This window comes from Meles meles, chromosome 7 (genome assembly GCF_922984935.1).
Source record: "Meles meles chromosome 7, mMelMel3.1 paternal haplotype, whole genome shotgun sequence".
Classification (NCBI taxonomy): domain Eukaryota; kingdom Metazoa; phylum Chordata; class Mammalia; order Carnivora; family Mustelidae; genus Meles; species Meles meles.
Window position 1 is genome coordinate 124,054,648 of NC_060072.1, and position 24,071 is coordinate 124,078,718.

A 24,071-nucleotide genomic window follows, 5' to 3' on the forward strand; every position below is an offset into this window, starting at 1 on the left:
CCCCGTGACTTGCCCCCATGCTTTCCTGGCCAGCCCAGAGAACCAGGAGCACTAAGACCCACAGCACACAGGCTGGGTCTTTTGGTTTTATTTTGTTTTTAAAGATTTTATTTATTCATTTCTCAGAAAAGAAGCATGCATGCACAAGCAGGGGGAGTGACAGGCAGAGGGAGAGGGAGAAGCAGGCTCCCCACTGAGAAAGGAGCCCGACGAGGGACTCAATCCCAGGACCCTGGGATCATGACCTGAGCCAAAGGCAGATGCTTAACCAACTGAGACACCCAGGCATCCTTGTGTTTTTGTTTTTAAGTAGGTTCCACACCAGCATGGACCCCAACATGGGGCTCAAACTCATGATCCTGAGATGAAGACCTGAGCTCAGACTGAGTCGGACACCTCACCGAATGAGCCATGAGGTGCCCCAGAAAGTGACTTTCTACCTTACAGCCGATTCCTCGTGGCCTGCGCTGTTCAGACAGACATGTGCAAATTCAGCAGCCGTATTTCTTCCTCACTGGCTGGGGACAACATGCCTCTTCTTTGATTCTTGTTTATTCCAAAGGGAAGTCTAATTGGGGCTCATGCAGGGTGCACAGATCTTTTACAAGAGTAAACATACTCGGGCAATGTGAACAATGGGATATGATTAATTGAAACTTCTGGTTTCCCTCTAATTAGTGAAATGTATGACTAGCAATTTAGGGGGTTTAACCGTGATTCTCAGGGAAAAGGGTAGAACACATCTGCATTTGTGAAAGTAGTTGTGATGTATATTTATTTTAAAGCATTTGTTTTCTTTCTATGCTGGCTCCTTCCCACCAGGGTCCTCCAGCTCCCAGCCATGCTCGCTGGTCCTCCTTGCAGGCACAGTGATCATTCTAGACCAGGGCAACTCTCCTGCTTTCCTTCCTGCCCAGTTCCCGAGGCCGACCCAGCCCTTCCCGGCTTTCCTGAGGAAGATGGAGCTCTGCTCCCCACGCCAGCAACCTGATCACGCCACCACTTGAAATGTTGCTAATTCAGAGGGCAAATGTTCCAGTTCATCTAAGACAGCCCTCATTTACCTGCCCTTTTACTCACACTGTACTGATTCAGACAATAAATCAGACGGCCACCCTGCCAACTTGCAACTCCTGAGGCAAAGCACGCCCGTGGGCAGGTACATCTGACAACCCCTCCGACTGCCTGATGTGGGCGCCTCCTGTCCCTGCGTCTGAGCCTGTCCTGCCTCGATGGCACCATCTTGATGGAGGGGGCATGACCCCCCTCAACCCCCGTACTGTCTTGTCCGGCCTAACCCTTCTCTGTTAATATTCTAGGAAATCGCATCTGTAATTCTAAACATTTGGAAAGAGAGAGAGGGAGTGAGTATACACAAAGGAAAAAAATTGTGAAACACTTCCTTTTTGTATCTTCTCTAGGAATCTGTGCAGGTGTTCAATGTGCTCTTTTGATAACAGTATATTAAGAAGGAAATTGAAATTTTAGCAAAGATATTCCTTGCCTGGGTTGCAAAATGCTACTTTATAGAGCCAAATTGAAAACCATTGAAAACAAATGTATTTTTCATCAGATGAATGATACAAATTTTTGATTTTTATATTCTATTTCAGTCGAGACACTGAAACTGCACAAATACTTTTCATTTGAGTTTATCATCAAATTCATTTCCTGTTATTGTTATTCTACCACTGGAGAGAAATACTTAATTTCCAGAAGTTTTCATTTAACTTTAATAGGAAACAAACCCATACAAAATCCACTTTAAAAAAAAAAAATAAACGTTTCAGTTCTGAACACGAATCTGCTTGATTGTAAGAACTAGTTTACCTAATAATTTTATATTAGCATCCCCCTAATTATATCCTTTGGCTGTTCCAGGCATGATCACAAGGTCTTTGAAATTCGGACGATGAACTTGGACTGACCCCGTAGCACATGACCCAAGTGGCCCGCCACTGACTGCCCTGTTGACAGCTGGGACAGCACAATGTCAGGGTCTCGTTCTCCCTGCAGGTTTGGAGGGCCCATGGTAGCACTTACGTCTCATCTGTGAAGGCTATGCCAAAGTATTCCTTTTCCTTCAGATTGAAGTGAGAGGCCACGAGGTCCAGCAGCTCCTTGGCCAAAAGCTTGGGCTGGAGGAAGAGTAAGGTGGAAAAAGGACAAGTGAGTAGAGGTGACTTTTCCTGAGACACTCAATCTCAGGTAGATAGAATTTTTAAAATGGGATATCTCAAAACTCAGGTACATGAACGCAAATGGTTTTTGTAAAACCAATAGGAGTAGACAACGAGGACGCCACCGAGAAAAGAGCCAAGCACAGGGCCATGAATGGGCGGAGACCTTCCGCCTTGTTTCCCCGATCGTTTGCTCTAGAACAAACGGTACCTGCTGTTTGGCAGGGCTGTCAACCATCTAGCTCTTCTTCTCCACACAGGAGAACATTTTATGCTGCACCAACAGGAAGATGCCTTATAGGAATATATTTTTATGGATACACACGGGACATATATTCGCATAGTATGTGCTGCACGTCACACCCTGTTCTAAGCACGTTACAAACCCCAGCATCTCTGCTCCTCCTCACCGCCCCAGGACGTGCTCCTGCTACTTGCTCTGTTGTATGGGCCGGAACTGGGAACCAGAGATTAAGCAAGTGTTGGGGCTGGGATTTGAATCCTCGCTCCAGAGACTCTGCCCTTGACCCATCTATCCACGCCATAATTCTGAATACAAACATTAAAAGTACCCTTCTCCAGGAATGTTAAAATTAAAGCCAAAGAACCTTGGGACTGGAATTTGAGAATTACAAATTCACCTTCCAGTTGCCTTTCCAAAGGAGAACAGCCTTTTTTTTTTTTTTTAAGATTTTATTTATTTATTTGACAGAGATCACAAGCAGGCAGAGAGAAAGAGAGAGAGAGAGAGAGGAAGAAGGCTCCCCGCTTATCAGTGCTTAGGAGTGCTTATCAGGGGTACAAACTACTTGTTCATGCTCATTTTAAAAAACCAAAGCAGATAGTTTCTTTGCTGTCTCACTCCTGGGCTCATAGGGTAGCAGCCTCTGGGCCTCCATGGCCGTCCATTTACCAATAAAAACAACTGGAAATGACAGGACTGGGTTTGAAGGTAGGGCAGAGCGACCTCTCCCTGGAAGGCAGAAATCAAGAGGGGAATTGATCTCAATAAACTAACACCATTTAATGTTCTATGCTTCTGCTTATGCTAAAACGGGAAAAAGTGAATATGTAATCCCTGTAACCAACAAGGAATTCGAGATTTTCTCCAAGACCTGCCTTCCAAACGGTAGGTAGCCTACCATGGGGGGCTGCGGTGGGGTAAACGTGGCTCAGCTCAGGATGTCACCAATCAATTACAAAGTAGGTCCAAGGGAGGGGGTGCAGGCCGCGTTTGCTGTGGGCTCAGCCCCACCTCTAGGCCCGTCCCCGCTCCCACGAGGTCCCTGGTTGCCCAGAAACAGAGCATTTAATGCAGACGTTGTAACCGAATGTCAGGTAGGTATGGCCGACTTTTAAATCTCAATGAGCCATACTTTATCTACCCAAATGATGGCCATTGCTTTTCAAGTAGTCACAGTATTCCTATGGTGCTTGCTAATTCTTAAATGTTTTAGATAATTTGGGTTGCCTGTGAAGCTCGGGTCATATTTGTAAAAGCATCCTCACTTGTGATAAATTTTTTGCACTCAGAATGGATTTGATCCCTTTTTCCAAGTGGCAAAAGTCACTTAAAGTCAAGTATAGGGAGTGGGGACAAGACGGGGAGGAGGAGGTGGTCAAACTGATTTTATAAAATGAGGAGTGAGGGGTGCCTGGGTGGCTCAGTGGGTTAAAGCCTCTGCCTTTGGCTCAGGTCATGATCTCAGGGTCGTGGGATCAAGCCCCACATAAGGCTCTCTGCTCACAGAGAGCTTGCTTCCTCCTGTCTCTCTCTCTGCCTGCCTCTGTGCCTACTTGTGATCTCTGTCTGTCAAATAAATAAATAAAATCTTAAAAAAAAAATAAAATGAGGTGTGACTATTGGGTAATTATTGTGGGTTCTTGGGGTTTATGGTGAGGTTTCTGGCCCCAAATTGGAAATGACAGAAATCAGATTTCCTTCCCTTTAAGATTAAATGTTAAAGCCAGCATCTCAATGGAATTGATCAGAGACACATAAACTTACCCACAAAGAGAAAGAATTACTCTCAGGGCTGATATAGTTACTCTGTGGAAGGGGTGGAGGGAGTGGAAGGTGTGTGGGGGGTGAGGGATGAAGGGGGAAGCAAATGGGGTCTTAGTCAAGAGGCCTCGGACACCGGGGCCCCAGCGGTAAGGCCTCTTACAAGGACAGATGTGGAGGCAGGGGGTTACTTCATCTGGTCATAGGAAATGCTCATCTGTGTAACTCTCCTAATGCCGCGTCTTCTGAAGAACTCATTGAGGCCCTGCTACTCCCCAGATGTGGTGCTGAGCCCTCGCGGGTACCACCGCCTTACCATCTAGAATAAGATTCTATCATTCCTTTGCCAGTGGAGATTTTGAGGCTTAGAGATGACAGGCAGTCCTCGCTTTTAAAGCAAATCCAGGATTCCAAATAAAGTCCGGCCGGACTCACGAGCCACGTGCATCCCCCCTCTGCCATCCTGCCCCTGCTGACTCTCCTTCGTGGGTGGGAGGTCAGAGATCATGTGCCCTGAGAGCCCTGTCCGGGTGGGGGCTGTGCCACTCACCGGAAGCCAGGTAACTCCCAGTATGGATTTACACTTTGGTACTTTGAATTTGGGTAATATGAGTCTTCCCCCGAGGATGAAAAATCATGTTCCTGAGTCTGCAGAGCTTAAGAACTAACTCGACATGCTGAAGAAATCACCAGAGTAATAGACGCCACTCTGGGAGCCTCGGGGAGATGGATTTTGGCTTCTCTGTGGTGACAGAGCCCTGTGATTTAGCCTGTAACCACAACGCTGTCTATAGTAAGGAAACGAAATTTCTTGGTGACTCATCGACCAGGCAACAGCAGCACCACCAGAATAAACTATCATCTCAAATGAACCCTTGTACAGGATTGTACCTATCTGAATGTTTATCTTTGGTTCAAAAATGAAAAAGGTCAGTCCCGTTGCTTTATACAACCGTTATGAAGGGGCGCACGCATCACTCTCAATGAAGAAAAGCCTACATTTATCAGGCGCAATTTACAAATAGGGAAATAAAGGCACTGAAGGGGAAGAGAGCAGACGCAGAAGATGCTGAGGTGACGACTCCTGAATCTCGTGTCCCTCGAAAAGCCACACTCTCTCTTCCACTGTCACGGTGAGTGGCAACAGCCCAGCGGGTCGCTGCCCATCGCTGGGAGGGAGGGCTCTGCTCTCACTGGCCTAATGGATGTGTAGTGCGAGCAGTTAAGCCACTGTGACGTATGGGGTTGTTTGTCATCACAGCCCAACCTAGCCTATCCTGATTGATTCAGGCACCGTCTCAGTGACTCTTTAATTCTCTGTACGGTTGGTTTAAAAACTACTTAAGGCATCAGCTCTGTGAGTTCCTGATCTTGCAAACGGAGACAATATCCCACCTTGACATGCTGGAGATTAATGAACTACATTGTTCCGAACATTTCTTAAACTCATTTAGAGAAAGTTGCTGGGTAAGCAGAAAGCTTTATGCCATTATGTGCTTTGAAGGGATGTTTACAGAATCTTGCTGATTATAGTTTGCTGGTTACTTGTGCTATAAACATTTGTGAGGCTTTGCAGGGACCAGGCTGGGAGCAAGGCCAGAAAGGCAGCTGGTGGCCCAATCAGGTTCTACGGGACACACTGGGCAAGCTGTGTGCGTCTCAGGTCAGAAGCAGCCTGTTCTGGGTCACGGGCACAAGGACAGTACATTTCAGACTGATTTTCTCCTGGCCTGTAATTAACTACCCTCGCTCAATGGCTTCTGCCTTTTCATTTTCCTTTCTCTTCTCAGATTCTTTTTCCATTTGTCCTTCTAAGTTTTTATTCCTCCTTCTAGTTGACAAAAAGAATCTCTTTATAAATGTCCCACTCAAAATGTGCTGCCTGATGGGAGCTGCATAAGACGCTAGTGGGATGACCTTGCTAGGGCTTATAGAGCTTAGAAACCTGGGTTTTGGTCACATTCTTTGGGGAAAAGGGCATTGGCCTTGCAGTGTGGCCCTACCACCCAGATTTGAGTTCCCCAGGGCTCTGGACTATTCCAGGGAGAAATGTGCTCATACCCAGCACACCACAGGCTTCCAGAATAGACCCTGTTTCATGCCTGGTCTGCCTTCCAAGGTGGGACCTGATCAGAAGAACACTTCCCACAGAGGGAGGGCTATGGACTGCTCTAGGCAATGTCCCCAGGTGATGATCCTTCCAGATGATCACCGTGAGCTGCTCTGGCGAAGCCCAGGGAGAGGAATTAGATGACCAGCGGCACGCTAGCTGCTCTCCAGTTACCCACGTGATATTGTACCATCACTCACACATATCCTTCCCCCACTTTAAACTTAACACGGCTACAGCCCAGACGGATGCTCTTGAACAAACTGTTCAACCTGAGCCTAAAAGTGCCCATCTCTAAAATGGCCAGGTGGGCGCATGAACTGGATTCCTGCCTTAAGACCTCCACCTTTATGTCATCATCACATGTTGCTTCTTCCTTCCCTAACGGTACCCAACCTTCTCAAGGTCTATGCACTTATTCTCAAAAGCTTTCTATTCTCAAAATCTTTCTATTCTCAAAAGCACCTATTCTCAAAAAGACCATTCCGCATCCCCCCTCCCGACCCCTTGATCTCTTAAATCTAGTGAGTTTCTTATATAATTTTGGGCAGCTTACCCAAACTCTCTGGGCCTCAGTCTCCTCAGCTGCAAAATGGGCATGATGACTACACCCACCTCTCAGGGCTGTTCAGAGGATTAAATGAATGAATATTGAGCTGCGCAAGGTGCTTAGACAGTGGCCCACACAGATCAAGGGTCTCATGTGTTTACTTCAGATTCTCATGATCTCACCTCAGAATCATTAGGAGAATCTTCTAAATGATGTCAGTTTATAAATGCCAGCCTGGTATTTCAGGCCTCTCTTTGCATCTAGGTCCAGTTAACCTATGCAAACTCACTCCACCCAGTTCCCCATAAAAGTACTCATCTCTGTTCAATCTTTTTGTTTTGGCGTAGAGAAAACACCAATCTCAATTTTAATTCCAAACTTTTGCCCACACCATGCTCTCACCTCCCCCTTCCCATTTAAATTTACCCTGTTCAAGGTCTACTTCTTCCAGGAAGCAAGCCCTCCTGACCTTGCCACATCCAAATGGTCTTTTAACTCTGAATCTCTATAACATTTGCCACATGTACCTCAATCACCCTTAGCATGTTCTTGTGTTGTGGTGAATTTATTTTAATTAAAACAATTTTAAATAGAGGGGTGCCTGGGTGGCTCAGCTGGTTAAGTGTCGGACTCTCGGTTTCAGCTCAGGTTGTGATCTCATGAGTGGTGGGACTGAACCCAACATTGGGCTCTGCACTCAGCGGGGAGTCTGCTTGAAGATTCTCTCCCTCTGCACCCCCACCCACCCCCCACTCTATCTAAGATAAATAAATCTTTAAAAAATTTAAATTGTAGTAAAATGCTCATAACATAAAATCTACCACCTTAGCAATTTTTAAGTATACAGTTCAATACTGTTAAGCATATTCACATTGTTGTGCAACCAATCTCCAGAACATTTCCTCTTACAAAACAGAAACTCTGCACCCATTAAACAACTCCTCCTTCTCCCTCCCCTAACCCCTGGTGGCCACCATTCTGCTTTCTGTCCCTATGTGTCTAACTACCCCGGGTACCTTGTATAAGTGCAATTATACAGTCTTTCTCCTTTTGTGTCTGGCTTACTTCGTTTAGCATAATATCCCCAAGGTTCATCCATTCGTAGTAGGCGTCAAAAGATTCTTTCTTTTTAAGGCTCAGTAGCACTCCATTGTCTGGGTAGACCACATTTTGTTTACCCATTTCACCTGCTGATGGACACTTGAGTGGCCTCCACGTTTTGGCTATTGTCAATAATGCTGTACAGACATGGCGAATTTTTAGTGACATGATTTGTTCACCCAATAATGGGCTAAATGGTGGCCCTCAGCAGTTACGTCCACATCCTAATCCCTGGAACCTGTGAGAATTACCCTACGTTACAAAAGATGTAGATTCTTGAGAGGAAGAGTTTATCCTGAATTTCCAGGTGGTCCTAAATGAATCACAGGACAGAAGAGGGATTTTTGACACAGAGACACGCACACCACAGAAGGCCAGGTGAAGACACGGACAAGACTGAAGTGGCAAAGGCATCAAGGAACGTTGGCAACCACTGGCAGGCTGAAAGAGGCAAGGGATGGATTTTCCCCTCAAGCCTCAGGAGGAAGCACGGGGCCCACCAACAGCCTGGTCCCAGCTCTGCCTTCCAGAGCTGTGAGAAAATGTTTCTATAATTTTAAGCCACCAAGTTTGTGGTGATTTGTTATGGAGCCTCAGGAAGCAAATACACTCGCTCAGACTATAACCCCCAAGATCTGGTATCCCTCCACAGTGCCTGACATAGAGCTCCTAACAGCAGGTAACTCCACACTGGTAGGTTAGTTGGTTGAGCCCTGAGTAACTTGGGATCTCAGGTCAAAGCCTTTTATTAGCATCTGAATTCTCTCTTTACAGTACTGGGGACTTTTGGGGCAAGGAAGCCATATAGGAACGTCCAGGTGGGGAAGTCTCTGTCTCAGAGCTGACCCTGGGTCAGTCAATGGCACAGTGGGTTTCATCGTGAGTGACTCTCCCCTCAAACCCTTCCTGGTCATCCATAGTTCCCTTGTGGCATCTCACAGATTCTAAATCAAGGAAACTGCCACCCCTGAATTAACTGCATTAAAAAGAATTAAAACATCAAATGGCTCCCATCTGTGCTTCCGAAGGAACCAAGGGCCCAGGGACCAAAAACTAATCCCTCTGCTCCCCCCTTCCATCCTCCCCAAGGCCATTTTTGGACAATTTGCTTCTCCTGCAGTGCAGGCGCACAGGGACCACTGGGCCACCAGGGCTGGCTCCACCCCACTGGCCGGCCCCGCCCCCCACCCCCATGGCACCCTGGCCCCAAGAAAGGGTGACCCTCTGCCCTGCCGGAGGGGCCGCTGCCAGGTTGGTGACAGAAGAGCACAAAGCAACACAGTCAGTCTCTGCCCTTTCTGTCCAAGTCCTCCGGAAACCTAGAGGGAGAGAGGGGTTGCAGAAGGGCAGGTCCCAATACATGAAGTCTGAGCTCGCTGCCCCTTTGAAGACCCTGCCTGTTACTGTGTTCCTGAGCAGCTGGGAGTCTGTCTCCCTCCCTCCCCCTGCCCTGGGGGGCGGGGCGGCTCTGTAATAAGCTGGGCAAGTGCTTGTTGGCTGTCCATTATTCCTGGGGAGCGGCACCGGTGATGGAGAGAGAGCATGTCATTCTGCACGTGGAGAGAAAGCAGAAAGTCATTCTGCACGGGGACAAGAGTCTGGCGGCACTCCCCTTCCCAGTCACCCTCTTGATGCTCTGGCTGATTAGCCTAGGAGGCTAGCTCCCTTCCTGCCCACCGAGCACGGCTCTGGGCTCTGGGACAGGGGCAAAGGGAGGTCACCTCCTTTAGGCAGGTTGATGTGAAGAACAATGGGCCTGGAAGCTCCCAGGATAGGTAGCAGGGGTCCTTAAGTGGGTCTTGCCAGGGAAAGCGCCATTCAGAGGTCCCCATCCAGCCTGAACCCCAACCCACGAGAGGCCATGAGACAAATGCTGTACCTCCAGTTTAGGAATGACCAGCGGGCACAACTTGTCCACAAAGCTGCAGAAGACACAAGCCACGACTGACAGCCTCCGTTTATGGGTGTGGCCTCTACCCTGTCACTGCCGAATGGGTCAGTCCACATTGGCAGCCCAGGAAGTAGATGCCGGCATCACCCCCACTTGATGGGAGGAGGAAGCTGAGGCACAGAGAGGAGTAACTGGCCATCTACCCACCACTAGTAACCAGCAGATCTTATCCCTACAGCAAGGGTGTGCAGGTCACTCTGGAGTGCTGGCTCATATACAGAGCCTGAGAAACCATTTACCCAACCCACTCAACTTCGAGGGGAGGAGATGAAGGGTCACAGGGTGGAGAAGCCTATCCAAGGATGGAGGAGATAGGGCTGGGGTCCAAGCACCTAGTGCAGCGCTTGGGCCCTTCCACAATTCTGTGTAGTAGGGACTGCACGGGTTGTTTCAGGAATGGCTGCAAAGTTCTGAAGCAGGAAGCACCAGAAAATGACAAGGGGGTCCCGGCAGGCAGAAAGTGGTCATTTGCACACTATGCTCCGGTCCAGGCTTCCTGGCCTCTTCCCGGCTTTCCCTCCTGCTGCTCTTGTTTCCCCCACACCCCAGCACTGTCCTTTTTGTCAGGCCTCCCCCTGCCGAGTTCTGGGCTGCAAACTTCATTTATATCACCTAACTTAATCTTCAAAACAATCCTGCAGTAGTTTCTGGAGAAGGACACAGGGGCTTACAAGTGTTAGTGTGCCCAAAGTCACAGTTCCCCCAGGGGCTGCTTACATGCAGAGCTTATAATCTATGAGTGATTCCAAAGCTTTGGCTTTAACGACTGGGCAGGGATCCAGCAAGTCTAACAGTGCAATCAGGAGGGGACTGTGCGGCTTGTTCCAAATGCAATAGAATTTTGCCAGACGAGAAGTTCCTGAAGGGCAGGGATCGGGTTTTATGAAATAGTGTACCCTGCACTCCAGCACACTGCCCGACACGCAGCACGTGCCTAATGCAGGTTTCTCATTGGCAGACAGGGACAGACCAAAGGGTCACGTGGCTGACTGTTACAGCAGCCTGGCAGGGAAGCAGACCACGGGAGAGGACACCCACACACTCTCCCCAGCACAGATCGGCCAGACAGAGATGGTGTTGCTGCACCGAGCTAGCTGGGGCCGGATGTCACACGCTCAGATGTGATAGAGTCGCCTGGTTTCAACAGGATGCCATGATACAGACTTTGGCAACATGACCTGTAATCCCAAGAAGGGATGTGTCACGTCCGTGCTCCTAACCGCTCTTTCGGTGCCCCTCTTCCTCCTACCCTGACTTCTCCCTGACGCCAGTTAGGTCACAACCGGCTCCTGTAATGGCCTCCCTCCCCCTCCTCCCCATTCCCTCTCCTGCCAACAGCCTCTGCCATGGAGCCTGGAGATGGGGACTCCAGGAACAGCCGTCTTGGCCCTCCACCTCCGGGTACTGCCCGGATAGCCGCCTTTCTACAATACTACTTTATTCCCTTGTTCTCTTCCTCTTACTTCCACATGGTTTCTTCCACATGTCGCTGAGAGACAGCCTGGTCTCAGGCTCGGAAAAGTTGGGGCTGCTATCCGTCTGGGGAGCTGCGTCTTTCTCATCCATGCATTTGAATGATGCCCAATGGGAAGGCTTTGACAGGCGTACATAATTACCGCTCCTCCTGAAATGCAAAGTGCTTCTGCCAGCCAGCCGTGGGGAGCACGTTTTATTCAGGCTCTGCCCCCCTTGGGACTCTGGGCGGGCGGGCAGGTGTTCATTAGGGAGCGCCTGCTGATCCGCATCGCAACCCCCCGACGCCAGCCCGCTCATGGCAATGTCACAAGGGCTGTTCTTCCAGGGTGGCTCTCCTCGGCAGCCTCTTTGCACTAATGAAATGATAACTGTTTCATGGAGGCGAAAACACAAAAGACACACAGTCGTCAGCTTGGCTGTACCGGGGAGGGCTGTCAAGTCTGCACTCCCAACTCTGAGGTATTTTCTAGCAAAGAGTGGGACGCCGAGGTTCCTGGGATTCAAGCTTCATGTAAGCATCATGTCTACCACTTGTCTTGTTTTTCCTTTAAAAAGAAGCCTGCTCTACAGTTCCGTCATGACCCCCTCTGGTCCTACGGCGGGTGATAAATCACGATTTGGGGTGTAAACTGCCCATACGTTCACTGGAAGGCGGAGTGAGTTTTCTCCAGGACCAAACAGGCAGATTAGTTACTTTTCTAGTCGGCCAAACGGTACCAGGACCCAGTTCGAACGTGAGGTTTTGTGACATAGCACACAGACCTATTCGCTTTGCTTGCTCAAGCTCAGCAAAGCGTGGAGAAGAGCGACGTTCAATAGTGCGTGGAACTGGATCTTTGAGGTTGGTGCTCTGCGTGGTGCGAAGTCTCAGGCCAGCTTCAGTCATTCCAACCATCATTTTTACAGTCGGCAGGAGCTTGGAGCTCTTAGGAGGGCTGTGAGGGAAGGCACTGTATGGCCACGGGGCAGAGAGGAATAGGAGAGGCGGAGCCATTTGCAGGGACAGGGAATTGATCTGCTACCTTTCTAGTGTCACGAAGAGGAGAGGTGGCACCTGCTGTCCTCTGCCTCAGGCATGGCTGGCCTTCAAGCAAGGTGACCTGCTTTCTAGTGGGGGGTGGTGCAGGGAGTCTGCAGTGGGTAAAGTTAAGCATTCCTTCATGATATCTGGGCAGTGGGCTTGTAGTCAGACCACAGGGTTTGGAAACACAGTTTACCCAGAGCGTGTGGCTGCTCAGCATTTACTCTCTCTTTGAAACATGGGGACAACGGTATCTACCTCAGAGTAGTTGTGAGGTTCAAGACATGATTGTTTAGGAAGTGCCTAAACACTTGAGTGTTTAGTGCTTGAGAAAAGCAGGCTCCCCTCTTCTCCTCTGACCAGTAACTGAATCCCCACAAAAATGACTGAACCTCTCATCACGTCGCCAAGAAACCCGCTCTGATCAGAATCTCAGTCCTCTCTTTGATTGAACCGCCACACCCTTCATGTCAGGAACCATGAATAAATCATCACTACGCAGTAAGGAGAACAGAAAGCAGACGAATTCCGGCAGAATGCAACTTATCTGGGGAGACTTGCCCTAAACAGCACACCTTCTCCGCTCCCTGCATCCACTCAGTAATACCCGCCTCCCTTCACTTGCCAACTTGACCCTATTCCATCTGTCCCCGCCTCCAGCTTCTCCAGGGCTAAAATGACACTTATCAGCTAGAAGAAAAAGAAGTGTCTCTCCAGCTCCGGTGAGATGCTCGGAGCCATGGCACTGGTTTTCCACTGTTTGTCAGCATTTTAATTTGGAAGTTCCCCGAGCCTCCTCCCTGTGGATCCTTCCCCCATCACTCCTGCAAACCGCTGGCAGGTACATGCTGGAGAGAGAGACTGAGCTCTGCTGATGATGTCATTTTCAATATGATTGAAACGGTCCTCCCCCGGGGGTAGGAGCGATGAAAAAGTGCAGGTACGGGTGTCCCAGGAGGCGAAGAGCAACTTGGCTGAAAAATATTTGTTCCTGAAAAGCAGTTTCATTAAAGTCAGACAAGCAGCGATGCCAAAGGCATGGCAGCCTGCCCCCCCTTCCTCGTGCTAATTAAGTGGATGAGAACAGATGATCTGCCGCAGGGTCCAAAGAAAAACTGTGCATCTGTAATATCCTCGTTCTCAGATCAAAAATATTATTTTATTATTTACCATCCCACCCCTGCCCACCACCACCTCCAGGTCTGGAGGAGGCTTACAAGATTTTAAATGGTATAAAATCGGGGGCATTAAGGACATGGAGACAACAGAGGCCAAGGCAGAGGATCGGGCACAGGAGATAAACTAACTCCAACCACCAGCAGACTTGACGCGGTCATACAGGCAAGTTCATCAGCAGGCAGGAAGCCGGCCAAGGTCCCACACACCTCCTTCCCTAGAAGTACACCAGAGACGGAATTTGCCGTACGGTCCTGCACATAAGGGCCACTGAAAGAAATGCAGCTCACGTGAAATGTTTCCTGGTTTAGCTTCTGATGAGGCCCAGGACAAGGCACCATGCACCGCCTTTGCTGCTCAGAGCAGACTTTACAAAGCCCCTTCTCGCAACTGGGTGGTATATTCCTTCTGGGAGAGGCCTTAGATGTTGTCATTAGTGAATCTGGCCAGAAATTTTGGAGGCAGTATTTTGTTAGGTTTTAAACACATGCTAATATTAGACATTAGCGGCTCTGCGTGGACATTTTGTCTTGATGTAAAAGCCAAACCGCCTAAGACATGCAAAGTCAGTCCCCATCCAGGCAAAGTGAAAACCGCCTCCTGCAGACCTGTAAGATGAGAGGAAGGAATTGTGTTCAGAAAAACACGTTCAAGAAAGTGAAAGCAGGTGGACTGAGTCAAGTGCTCTTGGATCCCAGCAGGATGGACGGGAGCCCTGGTCATCAGCCAGGAGGCAGGGAACGGCCTGGGTCCGCCCTTCCGCTAGGGCAGGTCTACAAGCCCACCCCTTAGAGATGGCCAGGGTGGGGGGCGGGGGGCGGGGGATGTTTTGGCGGGTGCAAGAGCAGGAGGGAGAAGGGGTCCCTCTGCTCCCACCTGCTTCAGCTCGATGGCCCGGCTCAGCTCTACACATCTGCTCCTGCAGCCCCCAGGCCTCTTGCTCTTTGTCTACTGCCCAGATCACTTCTCACTGGGGACCCTGCATGCTGACCCCCATGTAGACAGCTGTCGCCATCTCACACCCCTCCCTCCGGTGCCTGCCCTGCCGCCCCAGTGGCTCCATGGCTGGCTCTGCTCAGGGAGGTACCCCCACCTCTCCTGACGTGCTTGCCCCCCACCCTCCGATACTCTCATCTTTGTTCACATCTGTCTTTCCAAGAGTGACCACCTCCTGGGAGCAGGAACGGTGCCGCATGCTCATTTCTGTTAAGCTCGGCCTACACGGCCAGGGGTAAAAGTCTCCATGAACGGATGGAAGAATCCGTGAATGAGTGAGCAGGACGGCAGGGAGATGCTAAGCGTTCCCCTGGATTCAGTTCCCAGGTCAAATCCCCCTCAATCTTCACACAAGTCCCGGGCGAACTCATCTCTTCTCCTGGTTCAAATTCCCACCAAATTCAAGTGTGTCCCAAAGTCAGAGGCAGGACTCTCCGAGAAAAGGTCCGGCTTAGAGGCCTGCTCGCCCCCAGCACCCTTACAAAGTGGAGCTGAGCAAACAGGGAGGTCTGGCAGTGGGAATAAAGAAAAGTCAGGACGAGGTACTCATCCCAGCCTGCTTTTGCCACCTGCCTGTTTCTCCGTGTCAAAACTGTTTTATCAAACTGAATCAGAGGCGTGGCCGGGCCACCTGCAACATCTCACTTGAAGACTTTCAGTGAGAGGATGCGTGTGCGGTGTGGGGGACCCTCCGACCCCGCCTGTCGCTGAGGTCTGCGTCCAGCAACGGCTCAGCTGGGGACCTGCCCGCACTCCTCATCCTCGTGTTCTCCTTTGCAGAGCACAGTCAATATGCTTTACATTCATAATAGCATGTCAGTCGGGAGAGAGAAAGACCATCATGGCTTGTGACCCCGCGGCGGCAAGTGTCACTGGTTGCTAGGCAGGGTGTCCTTTGGGCAGGGAGCTGTCACTCCCGGACCCTCTTTCCTTCACTTGTAGGAGGGAAGGGTCAGACCAAGGCCTCTGTCACTGGCACAAAGGAGATTTTGTTGTCTGGGCTGCTGCCTTACAAAGCCTCTCTAAATGTCTCCAACAAAGAAATCAAGGATTCAAGTCGGCCGTAGCATCAGAATGAGAAGGTGAAACAAACAATGTAAATATAACACACCTTCCTCCCAGAGCTTCTCTAAAGCCCTGCTGGGGCAGAATGAGTCCCGGGCCCAGCTCAGAGTGAGTTCCAGGTGCTTGTCCCGACTCTGCGGACCCCAGAGTTCTGTGCTTCTAAGAGCAGAGGGGTTAGGATTCCAGTTGATTTCCCACTGCTCGATTTCACCCATTCTCGTCCCATGCAGAGCCAGCGGGAGGCTCCGAAGAAACCCAACTCCAGCACTGCCATGCAACACTTCGTAAGATGCCAAAAGGAAAGGCTCACCCTGCAAGTTCATGGTCAGGGTCATACCAAGTGTGAACGTGTGCATATGCACACACATGCGTGTACATCTGCACTCAGTATTATGGCTTTTGATTTTTTACTTATTTTTATTTTTTTAAAGACCTTTATTTGAGAGGGGGAGAGCACATGCACATAAGCCTGTGAGCTAAGGGAGGGGCGGAGGGAGAGAATCTTCAAGCAGACTCCCTGCTGAGTGCAGAGCCTGACTCGGGGCTCGATTCCACAACCTGAGATCATGGCCTGAGCTGAAACCAAGAGCCGGATGCACAACCAACTGAGCCACACACGTGCCCCAGTGACTTTTGATTTTTTAAAAATTAAAAACTACTCCAGACCTATGTCCTTCCACATGACACTTCTCAGATGAACAGAGAGGCATGAGAGAGGTGGGACACTTGCTTTCAGCCTGCCAGGTTTTTAGACTTGGCTTCTCTGATCCCCCAGTAGAGCCTCTCTGGATGAAACTGACCCTATGAGCTTCCAGCTGGAGTCCTGGGCACTGACCTGAGCCTTAAGGACCCAGGATGACCCAGGCTAAGAAATAGGATGGGACTGGGTCAGACATCTGGATCGGAATTGGAATTCATGAACTGTTGTGCGATTGCGGCCAAGTAGCTTCATTTGTCAGAGCTTTAGCTTCCTTTCTGTGAAATGGGTTTAATACTGCTGACCTTCTAAATGTTGTGAAAATGAAATAAGACCATATGTGCAAAATATAATTCAGTTCTTGACACATGATTATGACAGAATGTGTTAATTCCCTTCACACTTTCTCTTTGCACTTTCCCTGCCACACCCCAACTTCTGTCAACGTCCTCATCCCAGGCTGCCTTCTTTGCCTAGGAGCTCACCCAGACTGTCATGACCAGGGAACATGATGGCATTCGCTGGGGTTGATGTCCACTGGATGGTCCTCGATGTGGGTGGATGTGCACCTTTATCAGAATTCATTAAGCCTGCTCCCCCCAGACCTTCTTAGCTGAGCCCATGGAAAGTCTCCTCTTGGTGCATACTTTCTAAGACTTTCACTTCCTCAGTTGGAGAGCGGAGGGAAAAATGAATCAGAGCAAAAGCAAAAACAAAACCCGGGCCTGACTTCTACTCCAGTGCATGTGAGAGGACAGCTCAGACTACAAGAACCAACTCTCCCATGGGACTCCCCGGAGAGTGAGTCTGGACACCGATTCCCTCCCTGCACACTTCTGACCGCTCCCTCCACATCTCTTCAGAGATACAGCCCAGGCTGGCCTTTCCAACTACTTGATTAAAATGCCCTCAAGGAAGAGCCACCATACTCCCCCAAATCTGTTCCCCAACAGAACCTGGTGCTTTGTTCAGAGTTGGAGGTTCTAGAAAGGGAAGCAGTAAATGTGGGCGAAAAATCACCTGGGATGTTCTTCTCAATTAGTGATTTCCAACCTTGGCTGTACGTGAGGCTAGCCTGGGGAATCTGAAAAGCCAGAGCTGCCTGGGCCCCGTCTAGAGAGTCTGACTGAATGGGTCTTGGAGGGGCCCAGGAACTGGCTGATTCTAATGGGAAGCCGGGATTGAGATTCCAAAGGAAGAAACAGTGAATCGGGGGGATGTTTACCTGTAGTGTTATCAGAATCCTGATACCTTTCAGTGTATAGACCGTCTTCACACATATGCTCCCCAATGCAGTGTGGCGTTCACGGAGCTGAGCTCAGTCCACTTTGTGCTGAGCCGTGTGCCAGGTGCGGAGCTCTGCGACAGGAACCCACAAGGAAGCAGCCCCAACTCCCAACACCATGGGCGCCCTGCCACAGGCTGCATGGCTGATAGCCCTTGTTCCGTGAGTTAGGATGAGTTAGATAGTGAGTTAGATGGTGAGTTAGATGGACCTCTTGATACATAACAGCACTTACCCATCCTCAAGTTGTGAGGGGTAAAGTCCTAACAATTTACCTGACAAGGTAAATTTACCTAACAAGGTAAAGCCTTATAACAGTGTCTAGCATCTCCCAAGGTCGTCAGAAGTGCTCAGTGATATACACACCTCCGCAGTTCATCTCAACAACCCCATGAGACAAGTGCTATTGTCATTGTTATTCCTACAGCAAAGGTCCCACACCTATCACAGGGTACCTGCGGCTTCAAACCCAGGCAGGCAGACTCTAGATCCTGTGTCTTTACCCAGGAAGGCTGTAACTCGCCGCTTCCAGCGCTATTTGCAGGGAAGAAATGAAACAAAAAACCACCAACCCATAGGTTGGGTGGTATCCCATGGCCAAGGTCTGAGCTTCCAGCTCTATGTGGAATGTTCCAGAAAGTCAGAGGGCAGGACCCAACAGGAATCTTCTGTGCTTTCTGGAGGGACAGTGAGTGGAGGAAGCAGAGGCAGCAGCTGTCTCTGACCATGACCTTCCCTGACATCCCTATTCCAGAAGCATCTCCTGGCCGCTCTCCTTTCCTAGGAGTTGGTTCAACCACAGGAGAGGCAGAGTTTCCCTCTGGATTTCCTGCCTTTCTCCAGGAGCACCCTCCTGGGCAATCTGGTCACTTTCAGGGGCTAAGTCTGGAGGAAAGATGGCCTGAACTCCAACCATGGGGCCTCAGAGCCTCTGGGGAGCTGCTGCCTCCTCCTCTTTTTGAGCATCAAGGGGTCAGAGAATGCTAAGCAGGGCTACTCTTCAAGCCTGTTAGTGCTTATGACAGTGAATTATACAGGTGGTGTTAAGTACCTCTTTCTTTCCCTGAAGAGGGGATGATGTGAAATTCTCAGAAGAAAATTAACACGGGCATGAAGAATTCCCTCACTAAGGTTTTGACAACACAGATGCTTTCTAAGAAGGCTGCGGCTTTTTTGCATGTGGTAAGACATACCACCAAATTTACCATCTCAGGGGTGAGAACAATGACACCGCAGTCAATCTCCAGAGCTCATCTCATTCAGTGACACTGAAACTCCGTACCTATTAAACAAGGTATCGAGTCTATTACAGTTGAAGGAAAATTAAATCAATGTGGTTTTAAAAACTGATCTAAAGATCTAAAGAAGACATGGAAGGAAAACACACAAACCTACAGGTCTTTTCCCATGTATCACAAATTCAGAATTCTAGCATTTATTCTTTTCCTACTGCCTCATCCTTCACTCCAGTGTTTCACACACGCAGCGTATTAAAAATGTCAGAGTAAAGATTCTCAAGAAACACTGAAGTCCAGTTGTGGAGAAAACACACCAGTTCCCCTAAGAATCTGACCTTTGTTTGTAGCCCACCGACATTTCAGGAACCAAGGGCTTCCCTTATTTCATGCTGTTAAAACTGAATCTGAAAACCATGGAATTTTTAAAAAAATTTCTTTTTTTTTTTTAATAAGAGCAGTCCTGAAAGGAAACCCTTAGTGACTTGAGACACTAGGTCACATTTCCTGCTGGGCTGGACTGCGGGCCAAGCATCATATACGTGTTGCTCAAAGCAGCACCCCTGTTCTTCATGCATCCCAGACTCTGTCTTTCAGTTTTAACTGACATAGGACTGGGCAAAAGGTCCGACCCTCAGTTTACCTTTATCCGTTTCTTTCTGAATAAATCATAACCCTGACAATTGAAGAGTGAGCCACAGGAACAAACTTAGCATCTTCACAGAGCAAGATGCTATGATACATAACAGAAAGGGTACATGGTACCTGGTAATTCCAACAGGTTATGTGCATGCCTTAGATGAAGTTTTAACAAAACTATAGGATGCAGACAAAGCTTTACAAATGTTGGTGGGTTGTACTCAATCTGTGACAAAGGACGTCCATGCTCTTCAATGTGGGGTATATAACCTTTTTTTTTTTTTAAAGATTTTATTTATTTATTTGACACACAGAGAGAGATCATAAGTAGGCAGAGGGGCAGGCAGAGAGAGAGGGGGAAGCAGACTCCCTGCTGAGCAGAGAGCCCGATGCAGGGCTCAATCCCAGGACCCTGAGATCATGACCTGAGCCGAAGGCAGAGGCTTAACCCACTGAGCCACCCAGGTGCCCCCGTATATAACCTTTTATGTTTGGATTTTTTTTTTTTTTTCAGATTTTATTTATTTGAGAGAGAGCATGAGTAGGGGAGGGGCAGAAGGAGAGGGAGAGAGAGAATCTCAAGCAGACTCCCCACTGAGCAGGGAGCCCAGTGTGGGACTTAATCCCAGGACCCTGGGACCATGACCTGAGCCAAAAGTGAACACTTAACCGACTAAGTCACCTAGGCATCCCTATGTTTGGATTTCAAATAACTGCCTTTGTATGTCAGACGTATGAATAAAGTGGGTATGTGTGAAATAAAAGTTTCATAACTCAACATTTTAAAAGTAACAGAACCTTGGTAATTTTTACTTTTTTTCTCTTGTCTGTACACCTCAGCAATATGAGGGAGTAAAGGTGGAGGGCTCCATGGGACAGTCTGGGAAACAGAGCATGTCTAATTCTTGCACTGACTTGTGCTCTGGTGTCTACCCCAAAGCCCACCCCTTCCCTCACTGTCTGTGCCCTCCCTTTGGCATTTATTTTGGGCTTGGTTCCTGCTGAAATGCCTCAATCCTAGGACTCTTCCTGCCCGTCTTCCTGACTTGGTGCCAGTGAGGAAGTGAAAGGCTCCCCCGTGCTGAGTGTGCTCTAGAACCCAGATTACAAGCGGCCAATGGTTCACTCCTCACCCTCAGAGTCCCTGCCAGCTTTTCAAGGCCTGGACAGTGCTATGTGTTGCATTCAAAACCGGAACACCCCAGCTTCGAGTCTGGGGGTAAAGGCATGGAGAAGTAAAAAAATGCTTGCCTTTCCTTTACAGAGCCCCTAAAAATTTCTAATGTGGTTTCCAGAGAGCTCCTGAGCATGCTGTGATAATCTGCTGGCCCGGCCATCCATGGTCTGCAAGGCTGGGTCTGAGGTCCGTCAGCTTCATCAAGCAGGGTGACTGAGTGCCAGAGGGTGCTGGGTGGGCCCAGGGGAGACATGCTTGTTGGCTGTGGCTGCAGAATGAGCTAGGGTTTTTTGATGGTTCCCAGGGTGTATACACACATCAAAACAATCAGATTACACACTTTGAATATGCACATTTTGATAAATGTCAATTATGCCTCAATAAAGCTGTTCAAGATTACTTACAAACTTTGCGTTTGAAACAGAAAGGTGGACATGATACACAGTAAAAGGAATGCACAACGAAGAATCAGTCCCTCCCGCCCGCCCGCCCCGACCTCCAAGCCCCCTGGTCAAGGGATTTTTCAGACAGATGCTCAACACAAAAGTGGGCACTGTGTGCTTACACGTCAACCCCAAAGTGGGAAGTTCTCCTCCGTGAGGATGTGGAAGCTGGTTCGAAAAATACCAAGTGTTGAGGCAGCAGAGCCGGTTCTCTTAAGAAACCAGTCTCTGGACACAAATTCATTTAGTCTTCCTTAAAATATAACTCTCTGCCTGCAGACATGAGCTCAACACCCGTCCTCTTCTCCAGGAAGAAAAATGGGGAGTTACCAAACCTCTTACCCCTGAGGCTTCTTTCAGCTGCTCCAAGTATTAATTTCTGAATAGTCAAAGGGTACCAGAATTTGAAAGCTTGACATTAAAAAGAAAACTTTTGAAAAGCTCGACTTCATCCCCCAGGGCATATAGGAGACTAAATTGATGTGCTTGAAATTTCTGGTCTGGAGAATAGTCTTCAGGGTTACAAAGAACATCAATAGAGAAAGGAATGGGGGGCCACAGGAGGGGAATAGGGAATAGAGATGGGCCCAAGTTAATGTATGACATACTTCCAGGAAGGCTATGAAGATGGGGTGATTTACATGAGCTCAAGGGAGCACCAAATGGCTTTTTAAGCAGACAGGGTTAACATTTCTCTTCTTGACTACACAGACCTCACTCTTACCTCTCAAATTCTTCTCTGCTCAGCTTTTTTCCTTAGTTCCACTTTGGCAAAGGAACTCGCAGACAATCAGATTGTCTCCATGGTGGCCGTGTGCACAGAGCATCATCTCAGACCACAGAGTCAGGCTGCCGAGGGGCCTGGGATGGAGGTCACCAGAACGAATTTGAAAGAAACATAGTCTCTTTCTTTCAAAACTCACTCAGTTGGCATGCCAGCAAATGTAATGGCTGAGAGCAGGGCTCTGGGACCAGACAAACTTGGGTTTGAGCCCTGTTCTCTGACTCCTGGAGATATGTGACCTTCAACAATTAACTCGTTGTGACTCAGTTTCCTCAACACCAGCCCAGATGTAGGAACAGTTGTTTCTAGAGTTGTCATAAAGAATCAGTAAAAACATACACATGTATTTAGTAGTGTGCCTGCCAATGTAAATATTTACAACTTTAATATGTTACTATATACTTTAATATACAGCTACATACTCTTTATATATTGTTGTTATTTTTATTCAATGATTCAGTGAGCATCTAGAGAGTGCCTGTGATGGACTGGTGCTACGGGGCTCAGTAGACAACTCAGCATAGAATTTTTCTTTAAGGAATGGATGTCAGTTGTTCTTGGAACTCTTATGACATTTATTGGACATTTTGGTTGCACCATCTTCCTAAAAGGCTCAAAACATTATTATTATTATTATTTTATCATTTCCTTGATCTCAATAGTTTCTGGGAAAAGAAAAAGAGGTAGTATAGAAATCAACACTTTTGTGGGAGAAACTGAGGTACAGAAAGGCCAAGTGGCTTGCCCAGATTGTCACATTTGTGACTGGAAGTGCTGAGAGAAGACAGGCGTCTTGGTGGGGAGTCAGATGGGGCATTTCCCCAACTGTTAGACACAGAGTCCTGGAAAGAATGACTAACCACGTGCTTCTACAGCAATCCTCCTCAATGACTTTCAGAGTAAATGTGCCCGTATCTCAGATGGGAATGCACGGTAAGGCAGTTCTCAGTCTTGCTTGACACGGAACCCTTTCCTCAACCTTCCAGTCCTCATGTTCCACGGAGCACACCTTTGGGAATGCTAGTTCAGGGAATGGTGTCCTTAAAGGGCGTGGACTTTTGAAAGGACCATCCAAAATTAGAAATACAAGTTTAAACAAACAAAACTGCCTCCTTTCTCTCTCCCTTAATATGGTCACTGAGCTGGAAAGAAACTTCTGAAGCACAGTGGGCTGAGCCCAGCAAATATCAAGGGCCCCGACATTGGGATTCTGGAGTCCCAGCTGAGCTCTGAATCACCACTTCCCCGTATCACGCACCAAGAATCTAAGAATTCCAGCCAAGATTCTTGACCCTGTTTAACGAAACTGTTTAGAGATTTCCATAAATCAGAAGGCCAGCAGTGGGGAACGCAGATAATCCCAAAGGATCAGAGAGTCGTGTTTGCAGTCACCGCGCTTTTTCCAACAGTTGGTCAAAATGGTTAGCTTCTGCTTTTTTTACATCCTTGGATAGTATTATTCCTTAATCTCACCCCTACATCAGCCTGACACACATGTTCATCAACTGTGCTCCCACTCTTGACCGCGTAACCCTGCATCCACCGGTAAGAAACGCGTGAGTGTGGTGCGATCGTGACTTCCTACCTTCTTCCCTTCCAATCACCATCCCACTCTCTGCTAGGTGCTCCGACAACCGACGTGACTGGTGACACACACCTGCCGGGCACCTCCTGTCTACTTCCTCACTCTCCATTCTGCTTTCTGTTCTGACCACAGCAGAGCAGTCAGGAATTTGTCTCTTGTCTCTTTGGTAACCCACCCAGAGAGCACCTCTAAAGAGGATGAAGAGGAAAGCAGGCTCAATGCCACCAGAAATCGTAACCTCTCCTCTGCTTATCCCAGTCTTCAGAACATCATGGGAAACGTCTCTGAACTCCCACGCACCATGGCGGTCTGCTTTCGTAAGCTCATCTCTTTGTGCCATGCTTTTTGGTTAGTCCTGTTGTTTCTTCTCTGAACTGTTTTCTACGTATGTGACCATACTGGCATTAGATTCTTTACTCTGCAAGCTCCCAGGAGATGGACACAGTGCCGATTTTCCTTATGATACCAAAACATGGACCATGACCATGACCATGACATTGAATAAAGCCATCCATTGATGAATCAGATAAACACAATGATTAACATAACTTTAGGGCCCAACTGGAAGAACCACTTCTCAAGACATTTTGAGGAG

General features: G+C 48.5%; 1 protein-coding gene across 8 annotated transcripts in view; it reads right to left on the reverse strand.

The window, feature by feature from the left end:
- FRMD4A (FERM domain containing 4A) overlaps positions 1–24,071 on the reverse strand; it is a 607,066-nt gene that overhangs the window by 146,674 nt on the left and 436,321 nt on the right. For all 8 annotated transcript variants that reach the window (XM_046013725.1, XM_046013732.1, XM_046013730.1 and 5 more), the window contains one exon: positions 2,044–2,138. In XM_046013725.1, the coding sequence (XP_045869681.1) occupies positions 2,044–2,138 (95 nt within the window). The remainder of the gene's footprint in view (positions 1–2,043; positions 2,139–24,071) is intronic.